The 14,096-nt window shown below is 39.3% G+C and overlaps 1 protein-coding gene across 1 annotated transcript in view; it reads right to left on the reverse strand.

Annotated features, from left to right (window-relative positions):
• The window catches only part of COL6A6 (collagen, type VI, alpha 6), a 52,159-nt gene that overhangs the window by 23,121 nt on the left and 14,942 nt on the right, over positions 1-14,096 (reverse strand). The window contains 12 exon segments of the mRNA XM_009331266.1: positions 305-340; positions 1,290-1,343; positions 2,460-2,525; positions 3,539-3,601; positions 3,847-3,900; positions 4,712-4,756; positions 7,845-7,871; positions 8,341-8,412; positions 10,726-10,779; positions 12,181-12,273; positions 12,368-12,513; positions 13,105-13,183. Coding sequence (XP_009329541.1) covers positions 305-340; positions 1,290-1,343; positions 2,460-2,525; positions 3,539-3,601; positions 3,847-3,900; positions 4,712-4,756; positions 7,845-7,871; positions 8,341-8,412; positions 10,726-10,779; positions 12,181-12,273; positions 12,368-12,513; positions 13,105-13,183 — 789 coding nt within the window.

Here is a 14,096-nt window from a genome sequence, read left to right on the forward strand (position 1 = left end):
GACTACTCATTCCCGTCATCCTTAGCAACACTCTCTTCTCTATGTTCCCACATTTGCCTTAATAATAAAAGTAACTGTCCTTTTATTTCAATGAAAGCTCCTTTCCAATTCTAAATCCTTCAAGTCAGGAGGGCCTCTGGTACATCCACCTGAGATCTAAAGGTTGCCTTGGCTTGAAATAGGCTTTTGATTGTTAAACACTTGTGTCTTGGATCACACTGAAATTTCCACCTTAAGAGGAGCAAACACTGAGGCTGGACATGTAGCTGCATATAGATAGGCAGCAGCAGTGTCAGCCACTCACCTTTATACCTGGAGGGCCTCTTCGACCTGCTGCACCCTAGGAAGCAGTGGCATGAGAGATTACATCCAGAACACTGAGCAATATGTGAAACAACAGCTTATAATAAAATACATTATGCATACAATCAAATCAAATACAGCTTATAGAAAGTAGAGATTATTTCCAAAGAAAGGTTTAAGGTAAAAATGAGAAAAGAGTGGATTTGGGACAGAAATTCTTACACAAGTAAGCCTTATCAAAAAAAGGCTTTAGACCCTTACTGAGTGCAGAGGGAAGGCATCTCAACAAAATTCTGGAAAACATCTTCCCAGTCAGCTGCCCCTTGGCTAAAATAAAGAGAACAAGAGCCCTCTTCTCTCCCTCTGAGCTAAGAGGTCTGCACCGCTTCCCGCAGCACACTGCTCAGCAGCACTAGTGAATGTTACTGTTAAACTTCACATCACTAGAGGCCTTTAGGATCTTTCTGCAGCCTGACTGAGGCGTGATCATCGTTCCAGACTTCGGCATTAGGCACCTTTCTGACAGACTAGAAGAGGCGCCTTCCTAAGTTCCAGTCTCCAGTGGATTTAAAAGAGCAGCTCAGCTGACAGTGAATTTATATACAGGCTTGAGCAGGCACACGGAACTTGCAGTCACAGGGAGGAAGAAAGGATAGATTTATCTATGGTGAAATTATGAAGCAATTAAGGCTCATAGAAATGGCTGAGTTTAAGGCTTGTGGCTTCACATGAATCAGACCTAAAATTAATGGGACAGCAAATTCCTGATTTAGAAAAACCTAAAGCACATTGCAATACACATAAGCTACTAAATTTGAAGCCAAGTATGTTTCACAATGAAAATTTTAGAAGATTTTTGTTCCCTCTCATTGCAGGAGTTTTAAGTGTCAGATAAAAGGAAGAAGAGAAAAATTTGGTTTTCTCAATGGGAACCTCATTGGATCTTGTATCAGTTAGTTCCACCCTGTATTGATTACTATTCTTACATCAGGGCCAGCATCACCCTGCTCTCCTTGGAGTCCATGTGGTCCTGGGTCTCCCTGCAAAACAAAGTAAGAAACAAGCTCTTTACTCTTTCTTTTTGTTGTACTTACACATTCTTCTTTATACGATCCTTCTTTGTTTCTTCTCCTAGGTAATTTCATTGCAACCAGTTGTATCATGCTACATGCTGATTCTTGATTTCTGCAAATCATTTACAATCAAAAATTATAAACCGGAGAGATCATGCTTGCTTTGGATTTCAAATCCATCAGTTACTAGCAGCTGATACTTGGTCAAGGCTCTTGTGAAATCATTTTTGTTGACTTCAGTCTTTCAGCTGGACTTCTTAAGATGAGAAAGTTTGATGAGGCGTTTCCAAAAAGTCATCAAAACACAATTATTCTCCAAAAAGTGACCCTAACAGTTTTTCTACTGCTTTTAGCACTCTCTACATAGACATATATGCACACACACGTGTCTCAACATGTGCAAACAACCCTACTTGTTCAGAGAGAATGAAACTTCTAAAATAGTGGATTCTTCTCACGTTGCTAGTTTTCACCCTCTTAAGCTTTCATCCACCATCACTTATATAATACTGTCCAACTACTTATCATCTTTGCTTATTCTTTCCAAAGTGCGACAGTAAAATGGGCTGTGCTTTTCTGTTATGTTTCTTTTCTTGCAGTATCACTCAAACACCTCGTAAAAATTCAGACATTACTATATAAGCACATATCCCAGCTTTTATGTTGTAGATACAGGTCAAAATGGAATTTATCTACCACCCTGAGGAAATAGCAGTTACATAGTAAAATGAGTACAGCCTGTTGATACCCATGCATTTTTCCCAGCATGGTTTTTAATGTATGCTTACAATCCATTACTAGAAGCCTCTCAGGCTGGTGATGTAAATTTGTGGTAGAATAATATATTCATACTAAATCCATACCTTCCCTTAGCTCTATATTATAAGAATATTTCCACAGTCTTCGTTAACCTTTTTAACATTTTTTTTTTTTACAGTATCAAGCACTTCTCAAAGCTTTCTGTGTTGCAGACATACTCTAAAGGCAGAATACAAAATAAAAGAGCTGCTTAGTCACTGGACAGCCAATAGAACTTAGCAATTATGCAAATTCTCTCTCGGTAATATAGAACTACTTGCTTACTTGCCATGCTGGGTTTCCCTTTTCACCCTTAGGACCAGGAACATTATTGCTAGTCCCAGGATCTCCCTGGAAAAGTTAAGCAGAAAGCTCAGCATTTTCAGTGACCACACCTTTATTACTCTGATTACAGAGGCAGGATATGGAAATAGGATTAATGAGATTTGTCATTGCAGCCAACAAGAAATACAAAGGCTATTTTAAATGAAGATGCTTGTAAGAACGCTATATAGGCAGTTCTGCAAAGTCCGCAAGTTTCTTTTGCAAAGAGATGGAAAGAAATATTACTAATGGGCAACAAATTAAACCCTGAAAGTGTGAAGCTGTTCTGGTTGTTTGGGTATAGTTAATTGAGTTAAGATCATAACTAGTTAGTGAGTTTCAGATGGGGTTACGCTAGAATGGAGTTCCATTTAGCCACTTAATGCTAGACACAGATGAAATCCTGATCTCTCAGAGAGGCAAGTTACCATGACACCTAATTTTTTTTTTTTTTAATAAGCATTAGAAGACATGAGTCAACACTATATTTGACTGTTTGGAACAAAGGTCTTTGAAATATGTGTGAGAAGACTTAAAGTTGTGATACAAGAAGTGTGGTGTCTCCACTGAAATTTTAGTCCTCAGGGACTGCATTTATATAGGGCTCTGGAGCATGCAAGGAAAAAATTGTCAGCATGAAGAAGTTACTTGCCTTTGCATCATTATAAATTGCTAACCAAAAGTCAGTGCACAGGGTCATCCAGAAATTCCTCTGTGGGGTGGCAACCACCAGGAAAGACTAAGTAGCTCCAAAAGGAGTTATGTTGCCCATGGCAAAAACAAACAAACAAAACAAAAATGCAAGGAACAAGCAGGAGACCTGAGGCTTAAACACCTGCTTCCAAGCAACAGATCAAAACACATCAGTCCATCTGCATCTAAAGAGTTCAGGACTCCTGGAATATGCCATACTTCTTGCAGAGTAGTGCACCATCTAGGATTGTGAAAAACTCTTCAAATCACATGTATTTCAGGCAGCTCTATCAAAAAATCCAGGCACAAATCAGTGCAACCTAACAAAAATGAAGGAATACACTTACATGATCTCCTCTTAGACCAGATTCTCCTCGTTCACCTGGTTCTCCTCTGGGGCCTTTTCTGCCCTAAATTCATAAAAAGATCACAAGCAACTCGGGTACAGGTAGAAATACTATCTGTGGTAGAGGAAGGCCAGATAAGAGAACACAGATCTGTTTAAGTCAATGGAGCTACACTGATTTACAGCAGGAGCCACATCATATTAAAGAACAGGCAGCTATTAAAAACAACTCACAGGTATTACAGATAGCATTACACTTTGGAAAGATGTTTCCATAAAACCTAAACATTACTATAAAGGATACTTCACCCGCTTTCCCGTGTTGCCTTTCTCTCCAGAAGATCCAGGAAATCCACGTTCTCCCTAGACTCACAAAGGGGGAAGAAAGAAGAAAAAATTAACGGTTCTTCCTTCTGATACATGTGTCCTGGTTTTGGCTGGGATAGAGTTAATTTTCGTCCTAGTAGCTGGTACAGTGCTGGGTTTTGGATTGAGCATGAGAATAATGTTGGTAACACACCAATGTTTTAGTTGTTGCTAAGCAGTGCTTACACTGGTCAAGGACTTTTCAGCTTCCCATGCTCTACCGACTGAGAAGGCTGGAGGTGCACAAGAAGCTGGGAGGGGGCACAGCCAGGACAGCTGACCCAAACTGGCCAAAGGGACATTCCATACCATGTGACGTCATGCTCAGTACATAAACTGGGGGAAAGCTGCCCAGGGGGGCCGCTGCTCAGGGACTGGCTGGGCATCAGTCAGCGGGTGGTGAGCAATTGCATTGTGCATCACTTGCTTTGTATATTCTTTTTATTACTATTACTAGTAGTAGTAGTATTTTATTTTATTTCAATTATTAAACTGTTTTTATCTCAACCCACAAGTTTTCTCACTTTCAGTCTTCTGATTCTCTCCCCCATCCCACCAGGGGGGAGAGGAGGGGCAGAGCAATCGAGCAGCTGTGTGGTGCTCAGTTGCTGACTGAGGTTAAACCACAACAATGTGGTTCCCAAATTTTGTCTGGCAGAATCCAACTTTAATCAGATATGCAACTCTAAACACTAAACAACAGAATTTCTGTTCAGGTTTAAAGCCCATTCAAAGGCACAAAAATCTGTATTTTTGAACCCTGAGGAAGGTGTCTTTAATTGCACTGCACATTTAAAGCAATGATTACCTGCTCTCCATCAGTGCCATCAAATCCACTCTCACCATGTTCACCCTGTAGCGATAAGCAAAAAAACCCTATTAGCATCAGTCCATTTGCCTCTGAGCAAAGGAAGAAGTGTTCACCCTACTTCTGGAAACCTGAATAAGAATAGTGGTTTTCAATGGCTAGCAAGAATAATTAAGAATAATAATTATAAACAGGAATTAATAATTCAGATTTTTAATGAGTTATTAACTTTTAAAACAATTCATAGTTAAGAACACTTAATAAGAACAATGGTTTTTAAAACTACAGATCTTCATCAGGATTTAAATTCTGCTTTTCCATCTGTTAGTTTTCAAATCTTTTTCCCAACTGCAGCACCTTCAAAATCTAGATATATTCCAAAATATAACAACTATTATCTGATCTAACATGCTGATAATCTTGTAATTCTGGTGTCAACCATCACATGTGTTTGTATTGTGGTTTTGGATTTTTTAAATACTTTTATACTGTGAATGGTGTATTGAAAATCTCGAAAGAATAGCCATGATAAAAACAGTTGCAGAAGACTGATCTTGGGCTTTAGGACATGTTAAAGAAACTTCATTACTGTTTCAGCAATGTGATGCTGGCAGTCACATTCCCATTCAAACACACACTGCTCTTCTCTTCCCTTTGTATGCAAAAACGAGTCACCATATTGCCACCATTTATGGAAGCCATTTTCTCACAAAACACCCATCCCAACCTTCGGGAGTTTGCGATGTTAACCTCTTGTTCAGATGAAGAGTGAGGCTTCTGAATAGAGTTATAACTGTGAGAACCTTATTTCATTTATGTATGCTCCACAATGTTTCAGACCTGGCCAAATAGCACACTCAATTTCTAAAGGCTATTTTGAAGTGCTTCTTCCGTCTTTCTTTACTAGGATTAAAATTAAGGTATTAACTGTGATGTTTTTATTTGTAGTAAGAAATTAACTTAGCAGAGATCACTACCCTGAAAGCTGAAAGGATATTCAACAAATCACTGAAAGTGGCACAAGAGCATGTTGTAAATGCTAGTTAAACCAACAGGAGTTTCACTCTGACAGAGACTGCAGATACAATTGCTTTGTAGGTTTTGATGCTAAACTGACTTTGCAAAACCACCTAGTTAAAGTTCCTGAGGAAAGTTTTCATTCATTTATAACAGTTTTGCATGTACTACAAGAAAACTTAGCTGGCTGTACATTTTGGTAAGATTAATATGTCACAAACAAGAATTTCTTGAATAAGTATTCCAGAAAAATTTTGAGCACTAAGTAAGCAATCATGACTTTTATTCAAGTCTTAATTTTTCCCTCATTTATTTCCTACCTCAGAAAACCTGAGCCAAACTTTGTAGTATTAAATATTCAATATTGCCTTTTTTTCTCCAAATAGCTGTACTAAAATGCCTTGCAGACTTCAATAAACTGCCTCAACCTTACTATTGAATACATTTTTTATGTGCTGAAAGTTTCATATTTTTAGTTAGAATAAAATTGGTGGATATAATGACACAACATAATGAAGACATTCACATAGTCATTGGATTTCAGTAGAATTTGTGCTCCTGGTAAGTCCTACTGTACAATTCAACTTGGAGAAATCAAAATCATCAGCAAGCACTCTCCCTCTTCTATAGTAAGATGTTTCAGATATTTAAAGGAGGACAAATTACTTCAGGGAACAGAGCAGAAAATGGAAAAGGGAAGAAAAACACATGGGAGGATTAAAAAAAGTCAGTAGAGAGCAGTACTTTAAATAGAGCTGAGGTATCAGAAACACTCTCAGAACTTTCTCACATGTACAGCTGCTCAGGTTTGGAAACAAGTATCTTCTGAGTCTCTGAGGCTCCGAAATCTTTTCTAGGAGTGGTTTTGTATCAAAGCACTCAATACAATTTGAATTCCATTTTAATTGCTCTAGCTTGGAAACTAATATTGCCATTATCGATCATTGTCTTCCAGGCTTCACATTTTATTAACAAATTGGTGACAACATCCTTTTGACGAACCGGTATGACTGAAAGGTTAAATAAGCAGAATTGCAAGATCAGTGGATGACAAAAACAGCGGAAGAGAAGTCTGGATATTGAAAAAGTGTCAATAATGATTCAGTGAAAATGCTGTCCAAATGCACAATAGATATTAGTCACAATCTTTTTTCACCCCTTTCTGCTCTGCTTCCTCAACAATTAGAATATGAGATTCAGCTAACCAGAATTACCACCTTGACAGATTATTAAAATAGCCAGTAAATAAATTCTTTTCCTGTCAATTAGACTAAATCAACCAACTATGACAGCAATCATGCTAAAAATACAATACAAGTAAGACTGCTGGTTTTTAATAACATCATACCTAACAGCTCACACTTAAATCCACTCTTATACAACCATAGCAAAAGTACATTAAATACTCTAAATTTTTACACTGTTTTCCTTTCTTGTTGATATTTTCATCTTACAAGGTAACGAACCTGAAAGGAAGCAGAACACTGTTCTCGAAGAAAATTGATCACTGTGCTGGTTTTGGCTGGGGTAGAGTGAATTTTCTTCATAGTAGCTTGTATGGGACTATGTTTTGGATTTGTGCTGAAAACAGTGTTGATAATACAGGGGTGTTTTCGTTATTGCTGAGCAGTGCTTACACAGAGTCAAGGCCTTTTCTGCTTCTCACCCGACCCCACCGGTAAGTAGGCTGGGGGTGCACAAGAAGTTGGGAGGGGACATGGCTGGGACAGCTGACCAAAGGGATATCCCATACCATATGACATCGTGCTCAGCATATAAAGCTGGGGGAAGAAGAAGGAAGGGGGGACGTTTCGAGTGATGGTGTTTTGTCTTCCCAAGTAACCATTATGCGTGACGGAGCCCTGCTTTCCTGGAGATGGCTGAACACCTGCCTGCCGATGGGAAGTAGTGAATGAATTCCTTGTTCTGCTTTGCTTGCATGTGTGGCTTTTGCTTTCCCTATTAAACTGTCTTTATCTCAACCCATGAGTTTTCTCACTTCTACTCTTCTGATTCTCTCCCCCATCGCACTGGGTGGGGTGGGGAGAAAGCGGCTGTGTGGTGCTTAGTTGCCAGCTGGGGTTAAACCACTACGATCACACATGAAAACACATACCTGACTTCCTCTATAGCCTCTGGCCCCCTGAAATTGAAAATAAACATAGATGAAACTTGGTGAAAGTATTTTTATCAAGCTTGAGAAGCAGGGCACAATAGTTTGCGGTGCAGAGGCATGCTGGGCTCAGTATTCATAGTCCCTACTGTAAAACCCCCTACTGCCACATAGGGAATTGACCCCTTTCTTGTGGGAAGACAGTACAGCCTTCATTTTCATTCCCATTCTTTATAGTTTTACCTAAGGCCAGTCTAGAGTTGGTGGTGGAAAAGTCACTGGCAAGTTGCTGAGTCAGCAAACTCCTTAGCCATTTGACCATGCTTCAGTTACACAAAATACCTCTCAAAAGAAGACAGCAAAAATTGTCTGTTATTCTTACAGCTGGGTCTTACTGTCCATCCATGCTTCAAGAAGACAGTACAGGGATTTGTCCTTGGTACAGAAAACAGGTTTGTGGGAAACAAAGTTAGGAAACACTTCAAAGTGACATACTTGCCTTATGGCCTCTGACACCTGGACATCCCCTGTCTCCTTGAGTCCCATTGAAACCAGCTGGGCCTCTCTCCCCCTAAGAAACAAAAGAGAATGTTCAAACTCATCGATACAATCATGGTTACTGGTTAAGTCATCATATAAGATTAAAGCAAGACGGAATTATATCACCATTCACTGCACTAAGGACACAAATGGAAGTCACCTGGAAATTTTCATGCTAGCCATAAGAGAACAGCCAATTACTAGTTTGAGTTGCACCCTGGTTCTCTGCTCTCACTACCATGCCATGTTTTAGACTGCACTACCAATCTCTGACTGAAATCTCTGTACTTGAAGGTAAGCCTTTTGGTGAGTTGTTTTTTAACTGAATATTGAATGCCTTTCCTCTAGTCACTGATCTCTGAAGACTTCTATTCCAGGTTTGTTAGGATGGAAGCTCTAATAAAAATTGGAAAGAGAACAGCATCTCCCAGCAGATTCCCTTAAAATTGCTGTCTAAAAAGGTAAACAATGACAAACAAAATGAGAACAAACACAGTAAACATGAGAGCTCCTGTACTACCATGCAAAGGAGAAGACAAACTTGGAAGAGCCTAAGATCAGAAGAACACAGACCGTTCTCTTTCTTTTCTCCTCTTTAAAGAAAGCTCTCTCTCTAAACTAGCAGAAAAGCAACATGGATCGCATTCTAGATTAAGTTAGAGAATGGTGCCACAGAGCCACACCATTATATGAAGAAACAGAAGTTTAAGTGTTTTGGCCTGGCTGCATTGCCTATGTGAAACATTAAGACTAATTCCTGAGCTGAGTACTACACCATGATAAACCAAAGCTGTCCAGCATTATCTCCTCAACCTCCTTTTCTTGGGCCATCTTCTGTAGTCTATTATCAGCAGTCTGCTTTCTGCTGTGTATTTACTACATTTGGATGCTTCAAATTCTTATCTTGTGGCTGGAAAAAAGTTTAGCCTTTAGCAAGGAAAATTTACAACATGGACGTCACTTGTAGGCTTCACCCGCAGGAGACAGAGAAAGTTTCTGAAAGTGTGGACATGACTTCCTCTTATCCTTCCATAGTAAAGAAAAGGAAAACAAAGGAACCAGAAAATTCAGAAACAAGACACCTGTAATTTACCTGTTCTAGAAGATTATTCTGGATTCTCAGAAGGTCAAAACTAGAAATACAATTTCTGACATAAAAACAAATTAAAAAATGTTTTCACCCCTTCACCACTTCAAAAAAGACAAGATTTAGAATCTTTCAAATCAAAATGCTGTGGTGAAAAATTTGGGGCATCCCATTTGAATGTGTTCAAAATGTTTCTCATTTTAAAAAACCTCAGGGTTTTAATTTTAATTCCTACTTATATCATGTCATTCGTATCTGTGAAAGGATGTGAAAATAGTTCTATTCCTGAGTAAGAGAAATATTTTTAAGTCATTCTGGAAATCCCTTATATGGAATTTTATTCTATCGTTCAGCAAATCAGGCCACCTGAAAAAAAATACACTCTGTGGAAACTGCTCCAGTAGTTACAGCCAGTGATTTCCAAAGAAATTGTAAGACTACTATCACAATGCATTTTCTCGATAATCCCGGATGACAATTGTTCTTTTCCAGTACTGCCTTTCTCTGAATAGGCAGTTGGCTTGCCCCAGGCTGCCTCTCCAAAGGCAAATTCCGGCTGACCAATCTACTGTGAGAACTGGAACTACTCCAGTTAAGTACAGAGAGAAATCCTTGGCTCGTTCTTGGTTTGCAGGCTTCTCACCTGCAGTTAGGAGTAATATTCATGTCATAGGTGCAGTGTTGTGAACCTACTTCTGTGCTTATGGTGCTAAGGAAATTATGCCTTATTCTTTGTGGGATTTTTGTTTGTTTCTAGGCAGCAAAAGAGGAAGAAATACTCCCAGTGGATTGGGCTTTGGCTTATGCACATTATATTGAAGTTTATGTCAGGAACAGCACGCTGCAAAGGATTTGGAAATCACCAAAACACACCACAAAATTTAGATTTGTTATCCAGTCATAAGATATTCACTCATGCTAAGAAGGGAAGGGATGGCCTTTTCTATAAGAACTATCAGCACAGAATCTGATACAGTCCGTCACGAAAAATGAGTATATGAGTTAGCCATAAATATGCCACATAAAATGCTGCTGTGTGATTCTTTCTAATTGATTCTTTTTCTGCACTGGAAGTTATTACTAGCTATGGTGAGGTGCAGATGCACACAGAATCAAGTCCGTATATTTACCTTCAGATACATGTTGCTTAAACACATTTTAGGTTAATGTTGATGAGCACTGAATGAATGAGTAAGTGTAGACAGGTTCAGGCACCAACCAACAACATCTTAAGAGGAAGGAATAATGTTTACTTACAATCCCACCTTCCTCACCAGGATGGCCAGGAGATCCTCTGTAACCCGTACTTCCCTGAAAAACAGGAACTTGAGATAAGTAACACTGTTCTCCAAGCACACTGGGTTCATTTCTACCAGATTACCCTGCACATGGAAATAGAAAACATTTCCTGAAAATTAGATCTGGTTATGCTGAGGAGGGCAGGCTCCATCAACTGCATTTACACAGACACTCTGCACAGTCCCTATGTACTTGACATGGCTGTGAAAAAGAAATAAACAACAATGTTCAATATAAAAATTCAGTATGTTACTTCAGGAAACTGTCTGATGGGTTAACAACGCTCATTGGGATATTTGATCAAATTAAACATCTTCCTTAGTGATTTGGAAAAAGCAGCATTATACAGTAATGAAATTCTAAGGTGAAATGAAAAATCTAAGAAGTTGAAAACTTGTTGGGACAAAGATATCACAATACCTTACAAAGACTTTTAGGAATATTGCAACTTTGTATTTGAAGTGATGCAAACCTCATACCCTCAGGGCAAAAACTTGAACAGAGAGAAACTAGAACATAAGGAGTTTCTAGGAATGAAAATGAACAAAAATGAGACATGAATTTGTGCTGCAAAAACATGCTTTTACAATTGTAGGCTGTACAACCCAGCCATCATGTGTGTCTGCCCGCAAAACAACTATGTCTACATTCTGAACACTGTTTTGTCTAAGCATGTTAATCTAGACATTTTAGTAAAACAGAAAGGTGTAAGAAAATCAACAAGAGTAATGGAAGAAATCAGTAAATTGGTTTATGAATAAATATTAGAAGACTATATTTTTGCTAAGAGATAACCAAAAATTCATTTAACTGCAACCACATAACTGAAGAGTGTGAACTACAGATATAATTTACTTAGCATGCTACTGGAAAAAGTAGAAATAATGGAATGAATATTAGTGAAATGGAGACTACATATACTAAAACCCTTAATAATTAAGTCTACCGGCATGCTGTAAAAGTGGCGATATCTGTACTACTCAAAAGGCTTAAAACAGACAATATAAAATCTTAAAGGAAATAATGTAAATTAGTACTGTAGTGGATCAGAAGAAACTTATAGAAGAGGATATTTGGAATAACCAGAGGAAAAAAAGGATAAGGCTCACACCTAGTGAAGAAGGATTATTTTCTACTCTCAGACTTAATTTTTTTAATCCCTCTCCACTTTCTGCTGAATGGGTGAAGGAGAGTGCTTAATGATTTTTGTATGTACGAATGATTTTCATTACGAAAATACTTTTGCAATAGGAACATGCAGCAGAGAAATGATCACATTTCATGTTTCTCCTTCATCTGTCCTAACAGCAAAAGTCATGGGCACATGCATGCATGCTCTGAAATACTACAAAAAATGAAAACACTTTGAAAAATAAAGCAATTCTTAAGTGTTGTCTATCTTAGCTCTCCTACCTTCTTTCCAGGACTTCCCTGGCCACCATGATCACCGTTTTCTCCAAGGCATTTACAAACAACCTTACAGCATTTCCTTTCTGCGACAGTATCCTGAAAAATGACAAGAAACATTTCATTTATGTATATTAATCATAAAACAAAGACTGATTTTTTCCCCTTTTGTTTATATCACAGAAGGACTTACAAGATTTCTCTGCAAGATGTTTGCAATCTCTGCAAACCCAACACTCAAAGGTTCATTGTATTCAAGCCCTCTGCCAAACTCTATTTCCTGAAGTTCCGTCAAGTTCTGTGTGTTGTCCAGGCCAACTAATAGAAGTGCATCAAGACCTCCAACATAAGCATAGATTTAAATTAGTGAATGCCTGAACTGTATCATTTAACCAACAATATCATTGTGAATAACAGCAGTTCTCCAAGAGACTTACGTTTCATGGCTTCAACACAGTATGTTAAAAGAAGTCAAGCTATTGAGAACAATGTGTAAGAGAAAAATCTGGACCAGTAATTTTCCAATTAACTTCTCTCCCCAATTGTCAGTCCAGACTGCTACTCAGTGCCCAAACAGTAGTGTAAAACTGTTTTTTCCTGCAGAAGTCAGAGTTGGGTCTAACCTCTGGTGCTGTACTCATCAGTGAGAAGGGCTGCCCTTAATTGCCCCAGCTGCTGGAGCTGGACTCCAGAAGCCAGAACCATCCCAGGCCCTCTGCACCCCTAGGCGTGTTTCTGGCATCATCTGCCAACCAGTGACAAGCCATCATGTACACTGGTTCACATGGAGAAACAAAGTCTCCCAGTGACTCCTGAGGAATGCCATATGAGCGTGGAGAGGTAATGTTATGTGGAAAAGTTGCAGTGGGGGAGCAATACATTGGGTCATTGGTAGTAGGAGGCTGGAGCATCAATGTGGTACTGTAATACCTTTAAAGCGAAGTGAGTCAGCTGCTTTTCTGAGATCTTCCAACGAATCATCCAGCCCATCTGAAAATACTAACAGAACCTGTCAGGACAGGGAGTAATGCCAAGTCAATTGAGAAGAGGCTAAAAGTTGAGTCATTGTAAAAAGTACAGTTTGCATTGAAAACTGACTATGAGGTGGTCAAGTTGCACAACATTGTGGTAGATTTGAAACGTGTGCTGGAAAAAGTGCTGAGGAGCAAGGAGAACAGAACACAAAAGCCTCTCTTCCCTGACAGCACTCCCATTTGAGGGATTTGTCTTGCTGACCAGTTCACAGTGTTGCTATTAATTATATTATATCTGCCATCTTCTCAGTATGCTAGGTGGAAGGCCAATTCTGCTCTGATTTATCCACTGAAGAGCTTTGATGTCAGAAGAGTTCTCCTATATGTGAATGGGGAGAAGAACGTAGAGCAAACAAAAATTTCCCTTTCTGCAAGAGCAGCTCCAGTTGGCTATCCCCTGAGCCACACCCGGAAGTGCACCCTCTCTGGGTCCCATCCTCCCTCCCTGCAGATGCTTATGTCCCCTTGTCCCACAAAGGCAGTGCACCACCTTGCTCCACTCTCTGCCATATTTTTCCTTGTTAAGACATAAGGCTTAGCTCACATAAGGACACTAATCCTGACCCTTTGTATTGGTGACGTTCCCACCTTTTCAGGTCAAAGAGCTATAGTTAAGCCTCTTTTGAGGGCTGAGGAAAGCACAGTTTCTTACAGCTCCCCTCCAAGTTATCAGTCTCTTCCCATTTCTCTCCTCACCTTCCCCCTTCAAACCAGCAGAAGTCTTCTCAGGCCCCACTCATCCAGTGGATTAGGTTTCCCAGAAAGAGGCTGCACAGGTAAATTGTCTCCTGCACCCAACGGTCATGACTAAGTCCTCCTAAACTCTCTGACCAACAAGTGGACAAGCACAGCTAGAGCTCCTTCCCTCCCATCCTACTTATTTTACAT

Source organism: Pygoscelis adeliae, unplaced genomic scaffold, assembly GCF_000699105.1.
Source record: "Pygoscelis adeliae isolate BGI_AS28 unplaced genomic scaffold, ASM69910v1 Scaffold99, whole genome shotgun sequence".
Taxonomy (NCBI): domain Eukaryota; kingdom Metazoa; phylum Chordata; class Aves; order Sphenisciformes; family Spheniscidae; genus Pygoscelis; species Pygoscelis adeliae.